This window comes from Polistes dominula, unplaced genomic scaffold (assembly GCF_049000335.1).
Source record: "Polistes dominula isolate Pdom_NZ unplaced genomic scaffold, Pdom_raw_medaka contig_12, whole genome shotgun sequence".
Classification (NCBI taxonomy): domain Eukaryota; kingdom Metazoa; phylum Arthropoda; class Insecta; order Hymenoptera; family Vespidae; genus Polistes; species Polistes dominula.
This window is the reverse complement of record NW_028301116.1, coordinates 4237389-4255000: the sequence shown is the minus strand read 5'-3', so window position 1 is coordinate 4255000 and position 17612 is coordinate 4237389. Positions and strand designations below refer to the sequence as shown.

The 17612-nt window shown below is 25.3% G+C and overlaps 1 protein-coding gene across 5 annotated transcripts in view; it reads right to left on the bottom strand.

Annotated features, from left to right (window-relative positions):
• LOC107068392 (phospholipid phosphatase 1) overlaps positions 1–17564 on the bottom strand; it is a 19426-nt gene extending 1862 nt beyond the window's left edge. The window contains exons 1-7 of one of the 5 annotated variants that reach the window (XM_015324757.2): positions 13859–14478; positions 13460–13620; positions 5751–5919; positions 2507–2661; positions 1821–2044; positions 1126–1246; positions 1–1045 (exon numbers count right to left, since the gene is read on the bottom strand). The exon at positions 1–1045 is cut by the window's left edge and continues 1862 nt beyond it. In XM_015324757.2, the coding sequence (XP_015180243.1) occupies positions 665–1045; positions 1126–1246; positions 1821–2044; positions 2507–2661; positions 5751–5814 (945 nt within the window). In that variant the 5' untranslated portion in view covers positions 5815–5919; positions 13460–13620; positions 13859–14478 and the 3' untranslated portion in view covers positions 1–664. Of the gene's footprint in view, positions 1046–1125; positions 1247–1820; positions 2045–2506; positions 2662–3895; positions 4579–5750; positions 5920–10120; positions 10495–13459; positions 14479–17308 lie in introns of those variants that run through there. The other 4 variants (XM_015324724.2, XM_015324742.2, XM_015324764.2 and 1 more) reach the window with 4 other exon arrangements.
• Positions 17565–17612: the final 48 nt, after the last annotated feature.

Genomic DNA, 17612 nt, shown 5'->3' with positions numbered 1-17612 from the left:
CACAGTACGATGTATCCTTGTACTATCTAATTGTAAAATTTATGATTGTAATTAATTTGGAATTCTAAAATTATTTGTGTCCTATTATTTGCAAAAGGTACTTTCGTAGGATTACAAAATATATTTGAAAATTTTCAACACTATTCCTAAAATTCAAATTATATTATATCCTATAATTTGCGTAGGTACTTTTGTGAAATTAAAGATTTCATTTAGAAGATTCTAATATTAAATTACATATACTATAATTTTCCAAGGTACTTTCGTAGTACAATTGAAGATTTCATTTGGAATTCTAACACTAAATTATATATTCTATAATTAATAAAGATGTACGAGGGTAGAGATTGAAAAGTTTTTTAGATTATTTTGAAAAATAAAAATTAAGTATGACCGAAAAATATAAAATTGTTTCTATTATCAGACTCAAAGCTATTCATCCCACCCACATACATAATGCATTGATGATAAAATCTGGTAGGGTTGTTTAGAACATTATCAAATCTTTCTCTATTGGATAATAATCAACGATGTACTCAGTACTGAAACATTAAAACATTTCTATCCAGATTTTGGAAAAAAAAAAAAAATAGATATTATGTTACGTGTTCATCTACCGAATATAATTGTACAGATATTTGTCTTCTTCTTCTTCTTCCGGTAATCATTCTTTCCAAGATACCGTAATGTCACACAACTCGCGTCCCTCAGGAATGTCGATTTTGTTGGTACTGTTCACTAATTTTTTCTTACTTTGATAATTTTTATCATCGAAACATATGACTTGATCATTGCCACTAAAATCACTTTTAACTTGTTTGGCTGATAAGTTTTTTCTTTCCAAACGAAATACGCGACATGGGAATATGACGATTAGGATTGACATGATCGATCCAATAACCAAACCAGCCAATACGTCCCACCAGTGGTGCCTGTTGTCTGCAATTCTACTCAATGAACATAGCACTGTCCACATTGATACCAAAAACTGCAACCATGGTTTCATCAACAACGTTTTATCCGTCATACGTTGTTGCAAATAACACTGAAAAAATATTATTAATTGTTTATTTTTAATATATAAATATTTGTAAATTTATTTATAATTATTGATAATTCACTTACTACGATAAAAATGGAAGTGTACACGGAAAGGGACGAGTGAGACGATGGAAATGATTTACTCGAATCTGCTATGAACCAATTGGAATCTTCCATATTTGTACAAGTGTATGTCTCGATGTATCTGAAAATTTAATTTATAATTAAGAACAATATTTTATTAATATTTTAGTTTTTTTTTGCAATGAAAATAAATCAAAATCGATCAATAAAATAAACCTACGGTCGATACGAGGATAAAAATCTATTTCATTTCGTGCTGTCGATAATTATAATTACATAACATTTAATATATTAATTTATTAAATTTAAGAATGATAATTAAAATGTATTACAACATTTAAAGTTACTAATTTATTCGAATCAGACGAAAAGTTAACACACTTTGACAATCGGTTCCTACATTATCGACCATAATTACATTTTTTAATATAATTTAATTATTTTATTAAAATTCGTATGAAAAATATGTTAAATGTGAATTAAGTTAAACTAAAATCTGTTAAGTTTAACTAAAATGTGTTAAAAATTGTATATTTTCTAATTTTTATTCTATCATATTAATTTCAGAAATATAAAGCAAATAAAATTAAGAATAATGAACATTTTTAAATGAAATTGAATTCAATTTGAGATTATTGAAGATTAATAAGTTTCTACATAACTTTGATAATATAATTGGATATATATATACGTACTCGTTCGTACAATTTCGAGCTTCGAGAGGTTGGCACGTATGAAAAAAATGTGGCCTCGGTTCACCAATAACTATTTTCATAACGTTACATCCAACAGCCAAAGTGATAATTCCTATCGTGTAATGGCTATACCAAAACCACACTTGTTTTAATCTTGAGTTATTACTATTTGTTTCTGTATCGTAACTATTAGTTGTGTGACTGGCGCATTCAATGACCCACATCTAAAAAAAAAGACAAATATTTATTACATAATCAATAAAACAAAAAGATAAATTCGATAAGGAGACAATTACTTTAACACTAGATATACCAGATCAGTCATTTTGACTGGTCAGGCCATTTAAATTCAAAATTTCTACTTCGCGTAACATTTGAGTTCTGTAAATAATTAAGTGTTTTGTTATTTAAAAATGTCTATAAATCCATTTATCTATTAAAATTATTATTGTTAAAGATTTTTTGTTATTTTTTAAGAGTAAATAAAGACTGGAAGCATCAAAGAGCATTTTTTTTTCTATACACCAGTCATTTTGACTAGTGCTGTAGAAATAGGTATACTGAAAATGGTGGTATATCTGGTGTTAAAATTAATATAAAAATATAAAAATATGAGAAAAGGAAAATGTTTTTCAAAAATATACATATATCTCCGATAACAAATTATAAAAATTCCAATAACTTACCACGAGACCTGGCATAACAGCGGTTACTGTTAATAAAACTGCTACGGAAACGGTATCTCCGGTAAATTTGAAGGAAAGTTTTGGATCATTGCAGAAAAAACCTATTTTATTGCGTGGAATATTGCCAAATTCCAATAATCCCATAAGCACGATCACTGAAAAAAAGACAAAAAGAAAAAAAGATCAAAATCAATTACAAATAAAATAAGATAACTATTTAATAATGTTTTTTAATCGAAATGATTGATCAATATCAGTTCTTACGTAAATATTATATTTTTTATTTTTGTTCTACATTCTTTGCAAAGTCACGACACTTATTACAAATTCATACTGAAAGTAAAGGAAAAAAAACTAAAAAAGTTCCCCGATAGTTGCAATGTTTGAAGTTTTACATCACCATGATAAATACGATTCATTACTCATCTTGTGTGAAATTTTTTTTTTTAGAGGAAAGTCAGGGTAAACAAAAAAAAATTAACCTTTGATAATCGATTTATCATGATTTTATCGATATACCATACACGACAAAATTATTTACAATAAAAAGATTATTATTGTTTAATTTAACAATTTAATTAAACATTTTTCTAAATAACGTTAGTTCTTTTTAAACCAAACAAAAAATTTGCGGAATTTAACGAACGAATGTTATTTACATTTTATGACAATTATTAAACAATTATAGAACGAATTAATTTTATTAATAATAAATAAAAGTCTATTCTTATTTCGAATATGATAACGTGTTTTTTTAATGATATGGTTCGATTTTTAATTGCTTATTATTATATCATTTTAACAAGACTTAATTTTCTATTTAATTATATTTTCATTTAATTAAAAAAAAAATTACATAAATTATTTCTAATATAAAAATAAAATACCTTCATAAACATTTTAATTATACATTTTTAATTACAATTGATTTAGAAGTATAATCTTTCTTCGATAACAAATTAAGAAAAATGTATCGTGAATGATATTTGAATAAATTAATAAATGTATTCGCGTATGCATACGCGCATATATATATATTAAAAAAAAAAATTCAAACGTTAAAATAGAAAATAAAAAAGAAAAAAATTCTATTTTTTTTTAATTTACGGAAATAATATCAATGAAAAAAATACGTACAAAAAAAACAAAACAAAAAAAACAAAAATATTGGCATGCGATACAAAAAACAAACATTCCCTTAAATATAGATGATGATGATGAAAACGTGTTGTTCGATAAATATTTCTTATTCAAACTATTTTAATAACATCTCAAACTGTAAAACAAAATAAAGGAAATATCATAAAAAAATAAATAAATAAAAAAAAAAGCCAACCAAATATAACCGAGAAATATAATTTCTTATGAATGATAATAATTGCAACTTACGGAAGCTGTATTGATTACGTCGTTGTAATGACAACGCTATTATTTTCCTCCAATTGTTGCATACGATACTATTGTTCATTCGTTTTTTCTCGTACATGTCTAATTTATTTTCTGAATACATTTTATGTGAACAAAAATAATACATTCGTTATGTACTTTAAAAATTAATGAATTTAGAAGGACAACTGACACAAATAAAAAGATAAAAAAACATATAAAAATAAACGTAAAAAAGAATTAAAAGTTAGATAATGAAATGAGAAGTAACACTTATCACTATTAGGTTATTATCACTCTTACGAATGAAGAGACTTTTTAAAATATCCTAACCTAAAAATATAGTAAATCTTCAACGCTTGCACGTGATGACTGAACCCTCAGTTGCTCTTAGCAATGATGCAGAAATAGCAAGAGTGGGGGAAGTAAGGAAGAGTGGGGAGAAAGGAGAACCACGTGACTTCACAATATAATAGTAAAGCTAACCACGCTAATCGTGTACTATTTTTTAAATGTTATCTAACTTAGTCAAATCCACTCAAAAAAAAGATAAAAAATAAATAATTTAGAACGTGATTAAAATGTATAATTATACAGGAATTAATTTTTCTTAAATTTAAATGAAGTCATTTTATAACATAATAATGTCAATTAAATTAGCATGTCAAATATTCGAGGTCAACGTGGTACAACGTCGCATCTCTTGAATTTTTTCAAATTTTTAACGTTACCGTTATACTAATAGATTATACAAGATGATAATTAAAATTTACGCAAATTTAAAAGCCACTATTATTTGATAAAAAATATGTTTTATTTATCAGAAGAAAAACAAAAATTACTTTATGAACGATATAATATTTGTTTGTAATTTTGTTATAAGTGCACCTGGGTATTCAAGAGCTTATCCACCAGGGATATATAGTGGTAAGACTTAAAAGGATTTATTCAGGTAATAAACTATGCCTTGAATCTATTCTAATGTGAATCACCCAGCAAAGCTTATGACTCACAATGAATGGAGGAGGAGGAGGAGACAATAGGCTTGACTTGTGACTGCACGATGATTTTATCTACGATCAATCGTATTAACAAATAAATATATTTGATTTATTGGTATGTGCACGAGTGATAAATAATTAATATTGACATAAGTGATTTCTATTAACAATATTTATGAACATAAACAATATAGACGTAGTACTATTAAAAAATAGAAATAATTTTCGGTTGATTTAATTGTATGATCTAATGAAGAAAGGTACGTTTGATTAAAAAAAAAAAAAAGAATAAAAAACAACATGGACGTATCATTTCCATTTCATACGGTTCGTTGATTCAATGATACATTATACGTGTGCGCCTATGGGCGTATATATTTTATATATGATGTATATGAGAGAAAGAAAGATGAGCGTAAATTTAATAGTGCGAGCTTATTGCCTGGAAAATTCTAGACGAAGAACCATCTGTTGTGTATTGAATTACAGAGTTCGTAGTCCTCTTTGCCAATTTTTGTTGTCTATTTTATTGTCATTTTACTATCCTTATAAGCGCGAGAAAGTCTAACTGTTAAAATATTCGTCCATTCGTACATGTACGAGTGCACACGCACACACAAAGTGTATGCGTTAATGTATATATAGCATATATTTATACATATATTATATAATATGTATTAAATTTAGTGCATGTGATTAGAACAAATTTGAGTCGTTGCATTGTGAGTGCAATTTCTAATCGTAAAAATTAATAAAAGTGAGTGTGCCAAATATGAGATAAATGTAATTGGGGTTGAAATTAAGGTGGAAATAAATCTATTTATTAATTTAAAAAAAAAAACAAAATGTATGCTAACCTATTAATGCTATCAGCACGTCGATCAGGATTACCCAACGAATCGTGTTCTTGCAAACACTCATGATCTTGGGTATCGTTTGGTTTTCCACCACGTTACCCGCCTTATCAATTGCTGTTTCTTCTTCCAACGAGATTGTACTGCACCGTGTCAGCTGTTCAGTCGATCTCTGTTCAAATAAAATTTATTTTATATTAATTATTAATAATTAATTTTTTAATAATAAATTAAATTACAAAATTTATCATTAATATTAAATTAATAGTAAATTAAAAATATTACTTTTGCAAATACATATTTATATTATTATTATTATATATTTTAATATTTTAAATATATAATTATATTTTTATCATTTAGGTAATAGTAACCCTATTGGAAAATAAAATAATAATAAATATATATAATAATATTTATATTAATTATAATAATATATATATTTTTAATCCGAAATATATAACTTGTTAATTATTTATTAAATCTTTTATATTTCTTTTTTATTTGGAAATTTTATAAAAGCCTATAGAATGAAATAAGAAAATATTTAGGTATAGTTTATTATTTTTTATTATCTTTGAGTAATTAATGGTAAATACCTAAATTTATCCTATCACATACCAATCTTCTCATTTTGTGTTCTATTTTATTTTATCTTATCGTATTTTTGAATAAACCAAAAAATTAAGATCTGCATATATTTAATACGTGAAAGAACATTGACACGTGAGAAAAAAACGTGCGGTCATTTTTCTCTCTCTTGCAACTCGAAACTGTATTAAGGTTAAATCAACTTTCTACCGCAAACCGCGACTAGTAATGCGATCGGTCAATTTGTCCAAAGAATTGCACATTTTTTTTCTTTTCTTTCCTCATTTTTTCTTTCACTTTCCAAAGTTATACACAATCGGTGATAAATATTTCTTTTTTGATTAAAACACAGCGTACCAAGTATTTGAGATTAACGAAAGTTATGCTAACTTTTCACAATTATTTAGATATTAGTCACAAAATAATATTTATAATAATAAAAATCAAAAATTTTCTTATATTTAAACGAATGCACATTAAAACAAAAATTAAAAGAAATAAAAAAAGAAACAAAACCTAGAACCTAACCTTTAGAATCTAACTTTTACAAATTATTGAAATAAATTTTTTACAAATAATATGCACGTACATAAATAATTAAATGCAATGAATTAATAAAAATAATAATAAAATTGACAATTAAAATAAATTGTTAAAAAATAAAACCTAAAACCCCTAAAACCTCTAAACTTTAGAACCTAACTTTTACAAATGATTCAAACAAATTTTTTGTACAAATAATATGCACGTACATAAATAATTAAATGCAATGAATTAATAATAATAATAATAATAATAATAATAATAATAATAATAATAATAATAAAACTAACAATTATTAAAAAAGATTGCAATGAGAATGCAGAATTTAGAAAAAAAAATTCTCCATGCCATACTTGATCTTGAAAGCATTCTAGCTCTGCTGATTCAGTAAGACAATAATAATAATAATAATAACAATAACAATAATAATAATAAGATAGTGTCTGCTTACGGGTGAAAGAGCAAGCCCTAATTATGAGTGAAACGTTCGCCGAGCTCGAGATTGTACTGAATGAATCGTACGTTGAAGTATGGTGTGTGTTAACAGTGTAGCTAATACGTTCTCGTAGGTTCATTGAAGAAGTTAGGAGAAAACTCAGAATGAGAGACAGACGGACAAACAGAGAGAGAGAGAGAGAGAGAGAGAGAGAAGACGATCTTCACAGACACGATCGTAAATACGATCTTCACGCGTTAACAACCACCATTATCGTCAAAGCTATCAGCACCATCATAACCATCGTCATCATCATACAGATGATGCTGATGATCATCGTCATCGTGTTCCTAGTCATGATGACGACAATAAAAAGACTTCTTTTTTTAATAGGATTCGTTTCTAGTAAGTGTGAGTATTTGAATTTTAATTCTTCGTATTATTGGAAAACCTTTTAAGGGTCTGAAAACATGTTGACTTGGTCATATGTGGAATTATTGTTTGATGACTCGACTGAATTATGGATTCAGTATTCGAAGTTTGTTATTTTTGTTTGTATCCTTGTTTGATCAACACGTTTTATCGATTATAATAGGAATAATAGTGTTTCCGTTTAATTAGGTTAGTTTTGTTTTTTGTATACGTTGTAATCTTGGTCATAATTATGATGATTTTATTGTAAATGTTTCTCTCGATCATTTATTTTATAAAATACTGTGTCTAGTATTAATATAATATATATATATATTGAAATATATTAATCTTTTATGAACTATGATAATTACAATTATTAATAGAATTAATAGTAATCTATACTAATGCATAGCTAACATGCAATTACATAATTCATGTACAAATTTCTATTCCTGATTGTAATAATAATAATTTATTTATTTATAATTTATTAATAATTTATTAATTATAATATTTATAAAATTATAAATTTATTAATAAAATAATTAATAATAATTAAATATTTAAATACTTCAACTACATTGTCCTAAAAATTTGAAAATAGTGTCATAACCCTTAATGTAATTATTAATATTATAATAGTTAATGGTTATTGTTAAATGCACAATTATTATTATTATAAAAAAAAGTATAAAATAATATAAATAAAAACGAGACAGGAAGGAAGAAGAATGTAAATGTGTATGTAAAAAAAAAGTACTTAAGTACTTAAAGAATACACGGTCCTAAAAATTGAAATATGTCGGTGCAACCCCCTTAAGATCGGAAGCAACGAAGCGTGAATTATACCAGGGAAGTTGACGCATCCTCGAAAAACGAAATGAAACGGATGGACTTGTAGCATAAGTGCTTCAAGAGAAAGAAAGAAAGAAAGAAAGAAAGAGAGAGAGAGAGCAATTATTCGCAGTTCCTCAAAGGCGCCGACATAAAGGGCTCTACTTTCTCGCCATTCTCCTAACATCTGGATGAACCTTCAACAACAATTTTCTTTTCCTCTTTTCTCTTATTTGATTTTTTTGTTAAATCTTCGTTTATCTAATGCAACCCCTACCCACGCAAACTTTGGCACCCCCTTTCAAACATTTCGGGATAAAGTGAGATAAAAACGTTTCCCATCTTTTCAGTGTTTGTACACCGAGTGGGGTTAGTAACAGGAGGAGAAGGGGATGTTTTTAATCACATTTTGAAAAATTAAATATATATTATATTAATTAATAATATATTTATATATATAATTAAAATTATATTATATATTAATAATATAATATTTATAATTAAAAACAATATAGGCATACATCAAACGTCGCTGTATTTCAATAAGAAGTTAAATAAAGAAAATTAATTTGTTTTTTTTCTTTTGTGTTTATTATTATTATTATTATTATTATTAATATTAATATTATTATTATTATTATTATTATTATTATTATTATTATAGATATCTTTGTTTTGTATTTAAAAAGAAATTGTTAATTAAAATTTAATCTCGATTATGAAAAGAAAAGAGAAAAAATATAAAAAGATTGCTTCCACACACCTTTTTTTCTTTTGCATTTAGGAAGGGACTATAATTACTTTCGTTGTCGCGTCACATTCGAAACTCACCCCTCAATCCCTTTTCTTTCTTTTTTTTTTTCTTGTTTTGTTCATCGTCACGAAATTTCTCTCGATATTATTTTTCTGACGGGGTTCGTAGAAGCAACGACGAGCAAACACTTTGCTAACGTTGACGAATGTGTCCTTCTCCTCCTCCTCCTTCCCCTTTCTACACCTCCTCATACTCAACCCTTTACAATCGTTTCAGTGTAATCGTGATATAAAAAAAAAAAGAAATAAAGAAAGATAGGGGGGAAGAGAGAGAGGGAGAAAGAAACAAAAGACAACAGGCGGATGCTGTCGTTTCACGTGTCTCCGAGTTAGCACTGACAGGCTGAAAGCTTACGCTTGCTTTATTATAATTTGTCATCGTTGACAAAATCTTACAACGATTATTAACCATTTGAACTTTTGTTTCAGTCAATAGGTGATGATTAAACATATATAGATATAGATAGATTTCTTATTGATCTAAAAAAAAAAAAAAAAGTTGACCAAAATAATTAAAATACAGTAATATAATTTTGACAAATCAAACTCCTTCTAAATAAATAAATTAATAAATAAATAAATATATAGATAAATAAATAAATAAATAAATAAATAAATAAATATATAGATAAATAATAATAAAATAAAAATTAGATGTGACATGTTAGTTAAATAAAAAATCGTATATATGTGTGTATGCTAATTAAACTGTTGTATTATAATTTGTGTAAAAATCACTCACCCAAAAAAACTTTCTTTGATATCAATCTTCCGTACAAAATGAAAAAGAATAAAAAATACAAACAAAATAAAAGAAAAAAGTATTTTATAACTCAAAAAAGTAATTATATAATAAATAATTAAATTAAAAAGACCTGCTGATATTCTATTTTAACGAGAATAATATGTAGTCTGTAATAATACTAATAATAATAATAATAATAATAATAATAATGGTTGTAAAGCACAGTGATGTTTCCGCGTTGACGTTCGAGAAGCAACTGCAACTTTTAATAGTGGTTTTCCAACCACCAACTAAGCAAGCCATGCAAATCGAACTCGAATAAAGCCGAGTCGAGAGAAAGATATGAAGTTGATACGTTCGTGATTATTTATAATTCTATTTTATTATTATTATTATTATTATTATTTGTTCTAAATAATCGTTAGGCAAATCAAACGACAATATTTAATTAAAATGAAACGATCAATTAAATAAAATTACTTTTACACCGCGCATTTTATTTTCAATATAAAATAATCAAATAAAAATCTGTTCGCGATCATAGATTATTATTATTATTGTTTGTTACGTTGTAAATTATATGTTTTCGTTTGATTTAAAAAACGACGAAGTAAACGAGTATTATGTGTATTTTTTTAGAAATCTTTTTTTATAAGAAAAATCCAAATTTTATCAAATTTTATGTATCATACATTTCAGTTTTCTTCTTTTTGTTTTTTTTTTTTGACGCTTGTAATTTTATTTTACCCTAAAAAAAAATACCAAATTTTATATATTAGGATATATCGTGTAGTATTTCAATATTTTTCTAATCTCGTATTTTGTTTTCCTTGAAGCTCGTAATTTCATTTCATCGTGAAAACCAAAATTTGATGTATCGTGCATTTTACATTTCTCTTTCACTTCTATCTGTCTTTCTTTATGTTTATTTTTTCTTTTTCAATTATAAATTTCATTTGCTTGTGTAAAATATAAAAAATTTGATGCACGTTTTCCTTCCTTTGTTTCTTTTTATTTCTTTTTGTACTTAATTAAAATAAAATTCAAAAGAGAGGGTATAACTTGGAATGCAAGATGTATCGTGGCACAAACGAGATACGTGTTAGGAACGTATGACAGTAGTTAAGGGTTAATAACGTTTGTCTATGAAACGCGATAACATCCGCATTTTCAGAGGGGACATATTTCTCTCTCTCTCTCTCTCTCTCTCTCTCTCTCTCTTTCACTCGAATGAAGAAAGAAAGAAAGAGAGAGAGAGAGAGAGAATGCGCTTGCGCGCACGCGAACAACCAACCGTGCACTTTTAGCTTAACTCGGCTGTCATTATGAAATAATTAAAAGGGAAAAGCTTATAATCTAACCTATGCTTAAAAAGAGGGTTCGTACGGCAATGAGGAACTTCGTTCCACTGCTCTCATTTGAAACTCTCGTCTTGTTTCGATCGCGTTAACGATTACTACCTTGAATATAATAATCACGACGAACAAATTATAATCATAGACATTGATAGAAATCCATTTTTTTTTTTCATTTCATTTTATTTCATTTCTTTTCATTTCATTTCATTTCATTTCATTTCATTTCATTTCATTTCTTTTCATTTCATTTCATTTTTTTTCAATTAAGCAAATACAAAATACAAAAGTATACTATTCCAATTATTTCTTTACATGACAAGTCTCAAAATAAATCAATTGTTTTGTGTTTCTTATTATATTAATCTTTTTTTGATATCTTATTAAATAATAAGATTAATTTTGTTGTCTCATTAAAACTGATACTTTATTATACTATGATAGATATTTAGATAATGAGATTACTTTTGTATATTATTGTTTTTTATTATTATCATCATATGATCAAAATTAAAGAAACAACACACGAATTATTTTATTATACTCGTCGTAATGTGTGTTGTCATAATTCACAAAATTGGTAGGATCCTTTTAATTGTTTTATTTTTTAATAATTTTTCTGTATAAATTTTGTTAACAAAATTTATATTGTCGACTGATGATATATATATATATATATATATATGTGGGTGTATTTGATATAAAGAAAGAAAGAAACAATATACGTTGGAATAAGTCCACAGCATAATTTTGAACGGATTAAACGGAATATTGGAGAGCTTCACTCCCCTATACCTTAACGTGTGGGTGAGTGTTCGTGTGAGTGTGTATACTATATACACAAATGAGTAGGTGTACTCTGGGCCTGATACTTGGTTACATGGGGGTTCTCGAAACATGCTCAAAAGATCCAGGAATAGCTAACTGGCTGGCCCTGCATCGAGGACATCTTACTTTCTGTTTGATAAATCTTCAAATATGCTTTTCAAGACACGTACAAATATAAAAATGAATATAATGAGTGAATAACAAAAAAAAATAATAATAATAATAAAGTAATAAAAAGAAATAAAAATGAATCGAATTTTTGTTGTAATATTTCTTTTTTTTTTTAAACATAAACGCGTAACTTTAACGTATCAAATAATTTCTATAAATATTTTTATACAAAAATAAAAGAAATAAATTTAAAACGAATAAAAAAAAATAAGATAATAATAACAATAAAAATTATTCATATTCAATGTAAATTACTTTTACAACAAAATTATTGTTGTAATTTATTTTTAAACACGAACGTACCTTTTTTTTATTCAAACAATTTCTACACTTCTTCGTGAAATATAAAAAAAAAATAATAAAGGTATTTCACGATGAGTATGTATATGTGTGTTTGTGTATGTTTGAAATGATAAAATATATATCATATCTAAGATAACGTGCTTATCGAAAATATAATTTTAAGTTAATATCTGAAATACAATAAGAATAGGATTAATATATAAAAAAATATTCATGTATCTTAAATTAGATTTGTTTTATCTTTTGATCTTTTAACTATTTTTACATGTAAAAAAAAAAAATACTATAAGTGAGTATGTATCATAAGAATGAATCAGATAATTGATTCTTTTCTTAAGAAAAATTCATTTCATTCTTATGATAATTTTATTTTGAAGAATCTAATTCATTGCATTTAAATTACCTTACATTAGATAATCAAATAATTACAAACAGAAAAAGATATTCAAACGCGTATAAATAAATGTTTTATTCATTCGATATATATTTTTATTAAATATATAATAAAATAAATATGAATCACCGAGTATACTGTAAACATTTTGTTTACTAAAATTATTATTAATTACTTTAATTAAAATACTTGAGAGTATTGCACAAATACAAAAGATATTAATCTAATAAATATATAAATAAATAAAAAATAAATATTATTTCTTAATTTATAAATGAAAAATACCTGAATAGAGGACGTGCATGTAGATAGTAGTTTCAATTAAAAAAAAAAATAGTTATCCATGAAAGTCTTTATGGGATATAATTCACAGAGATATATCGTAAATCCATTAACGACCATGGATTCCCTTGTGCGAATTCGAGAAGACATAGAGAGATATCGTCCTGGTAAGATAAACAGAGATCCTTTTTCTTTTAACACTTCTTTGTCTGACGTTCACTATCATTTCACGAAATACGCGTGATAAACAAAAAACAAATAAACAAATGATTTCAATCAAAATCAATCAAATCGTTTGTAATTACAAAATAATATAATTGTGATTTAATGTTAAACAAAAAAAAAAAAAGATAAATATTAGAAAAATAATGTAAGAATTGAAGTATATATATATAAACTAACAACATATAAATAAAAATATATAGAACAATGGGATTGTAAGGTCCGGTGTTGTGTTCAGTCTAACGAAATCGAGCGCTGAACTTCAACTAGCGTATCTCTCATCTTGAATCAACGACTTCCTCGCAAAGCTCAAATTAAATGCTCCTACCCACCCTCACGTCTTCCCACTCTTACAACGAAGAGGGAGGGATTCCACGCGACACCACCAACTCCTGGACTGACTGACATGAGTGAGTGAGTAACTGATGTGAGTGAGTGAGTGAATAAGTGAATAACTGACTGATGTGAGTGAGTTACTGACTATGAGTGAGTAAGTGAGTAAGTGAGTGAGTGAGTTAGCAAGCATGCTAGTGCGCGTGTTCCAACTAAACTACTGGGGTAAACGAAACCTTCTTCTCCTTGCAGCTGGTTAATCCTACGCAAACTACTACTATTCCTTTCGTCCTATTCTTTTTCTTTTTCTTTCTTTCTTTCTTTTTTTCTTCATCCTTTAAAGGAAACTATACTTGTAAAAGGAAACGAATTCGTATACGAGTTATTCGTGCCAAATAAAAGCATATGGCGTTAGATTTTATTTTATTATAAGATTGTTTTTGTGTGTGTGCGTGTGTGGATATGTGTATAGTGTACATTTGACGAAAGAGAATCTATGATGATTTTATTTATTTTGAATAATATGATTAAATATATATTACTATGTATATATATATTAAATATATATTATTATAATTTATTTAACATCTATATTAATAATATATATTTATAATATATATTAAAAAATATTTTACATAAATATTAAATCTAAAATAAATATTTATCTGTAATATAATATTTTTAGTGGATATTATTTTGTAAAATGTTCATATTGCAAAAAAAAACAATATAAATTCTTAATTAATTATTATATCTAATTAAATAATAAATTCTTTTTGTATAATATTTTTTTCTTTTGAAGTATAAAATAAATATTCATCCATTTAGTATAATATTTATAATAGCTATAATTTCGTAAAATGTATATGTAAAATAATAAAATGTATATATTTTTTATTTTTTAAATTATCTACAAGATATTTCATTTTATACTTTTTTCTTCTTTTAAAATAAATATTTGTTATTAATATAATATCTATAATACTTATAATTGTGTTAAATGTAATTAATTGTAAAAAATATCTCTAGTAACTTATTGTTCACTCAATCTTTCACAGATTTGATGATAATTGTGTATTCAATTATTTTTGTTCCTGTAAAATTATAAAAAACCACTATCCTTTTTCCAGATGATTTACAAAGAATATTATTAAAAAATTTAATTTAGTACTATATACTGTTTAATTAAATACAATATATATTTCTCTTCAATCCGAATTAAGAAAATTTTATTCTTCAATATTTAATTCACAAAAAAAAACACATTTTCTAGAGTTACGAAATTTTATTCTAAAATAAATCGAAATATTTCAAAATCCCGTTTCTTTCTTCGCAATTTCTATTTTTTTTATTTATTTTTTTTTTTCATATGTATCGTCGTTCATTCAATCGAAAACAAGTTAAATCACGTGAAAGTTAAAACAATCATTAAGAAATAAAAAAGAAACTTCGAGACGCAAACTTGACGACCTTGGTAGAAATCATCTCTCTCTCTCTCTCTCTCTCTGTTCTTTTTGTTTCTTACTATGTTCGAACGAAACTCGTATAGGATCATAATCATCGAACGTTACTAATTTTCTTTTGAAAATCAATATATCCTTAAATTCCTATTATAGTTAATTTTCACTTCAATGTAATTACGTTATTCTGATAAAAGCTACGCGTATTACTCATTGCACTAACTGTCGTGATAGAAAACAATCACATGTTATTAACTTTTTAATTTATTTATTTTTTCTTTTAAAGTATTTATCAATCGATACGATATTTCTATATTTTATCACATATTATAATAATTAAAGTATTCATTGTAATAATTTTTGCTAATTTTTCATTGCATTTGCGAATATTTAATAAAATGATTTTTTTCTTCCACCATTTTGTAAATATTAAATAGAAATTAATTAAATTCTTGTTTAATACGAATATTTCATTATCTTTTATCTTATCATAAATTATCGTTTATTTATCATTGATTTTTGTTTAATAAGAAATTAAAAATGTTTACAAAATATTTATACCGATGTATTTTATTTTATTTTAATCTTTACGCGTAAAATCGTTTTCTACGCGCAATTTGACGATTGAAACAATGAAAAACAAAAAAAATTATCCATCGTTTTTTTTTTTTTATTACAAAATCCCGAGGAAAAATTTTCAAAAATGTATTTATTTATAATACGAATAAACATAAATTAATTATAGATGAATATTTATGAAACAAATTTGTACGAGGAGCGGTTTATAAAATGGCATCAATGACTAACATAAGTAAAATAAAAAAAAACAATAAGAAAAATGCATCCTTAGATAAATAGAACTACGAAGAATACGAATTGAAAATTATTTATCATAAAAATACTATTAATGCGTGAAAAATATATAAATTAAAAAAAAATAGAAAAAGAAAAGACAATTGTAAATGGCGGATCGTATTACGCGCGAAAAATAAAATCGTGTATTAACGATTTCAAATATTCATTAAGGTGTTTTCTTAGCAAACAAGAATGTTATTTGAAATGAATATTTGTTTCTTTCACTCTCACATAAGAAAATTATACGATAGGAAAACGTGAAATTGCATTTAATGTTGTCATTTCTATTCCGTTTGTCTATCATTCTCTAGGTTTTCCCTCATTTTTATCTTCCATCTCCTTTTTCCTCTTTCTTTCTCTCTCTCTCTCTCTCTCTCTCTCTCTCTCTCTCTCTCTCTCTCTCTCTCTCTCTCTCTCCTGTTGTACATTGCAAATACTCAAAGGAAAAAATAAAATACAAGTACCACGTTCAAAGGAAAAAAAAACCATTGATAGTATCCTTAACATATACGTCAAAGAAAATACAAAAAATAAAACCGAGACTTTGGAAATGATTAATTCTCGATTACCGATGCGTACGAGCGTGATTCATATTCGAATAATTTCTTTAGAAATCTTTTTCAAATGTTTCTAGTGAAAGTTTTGTTGTCTAAATTGTTTTGTCTAAATTGTGAAAATAAAAATCAATTTATATAGATAATAATTGATAAACATATATCTAAAAACTATTTAAATCTCCGTTTTGTTGTATAGACAATTTTAACATTATTATAATTTAAAAAAAAAAAAATAATATGAAAATTAATTTAAAAAATTAAACAAAAATATAAAACACACATGTATTATTAATAAATATAAAAATTGATTTTAACTTCCATTATGTTAAATACAAAATTGATATATATATATTTTTTTTTAAATAAAATGTAAATTAAATACAAAATAAAAATATATATAATTAAATAAATAAATTTATTCTAACCTGCATTTTGTTGTATAGGTGATCAACGTGTTGAATTTTAAACACTTACACTATTTTCTTCATATAAACATATGTGTATATATATGTATACATATATTTATGTGTATATATATATATTAGATATAGATATAGATATATACAAATATAGATATATCGATAAATGTTTATCTTTTATTTTCCTTTTCTAGTAAAAAGAATACTACGTTAAATCGGTTCAAGATTTCATTGCGGTGACTTGAATAAGACGAAGAAGCAAGTAGTATAATATATTAGATTTAAGAGTCACTGACACCAACGCCATAAC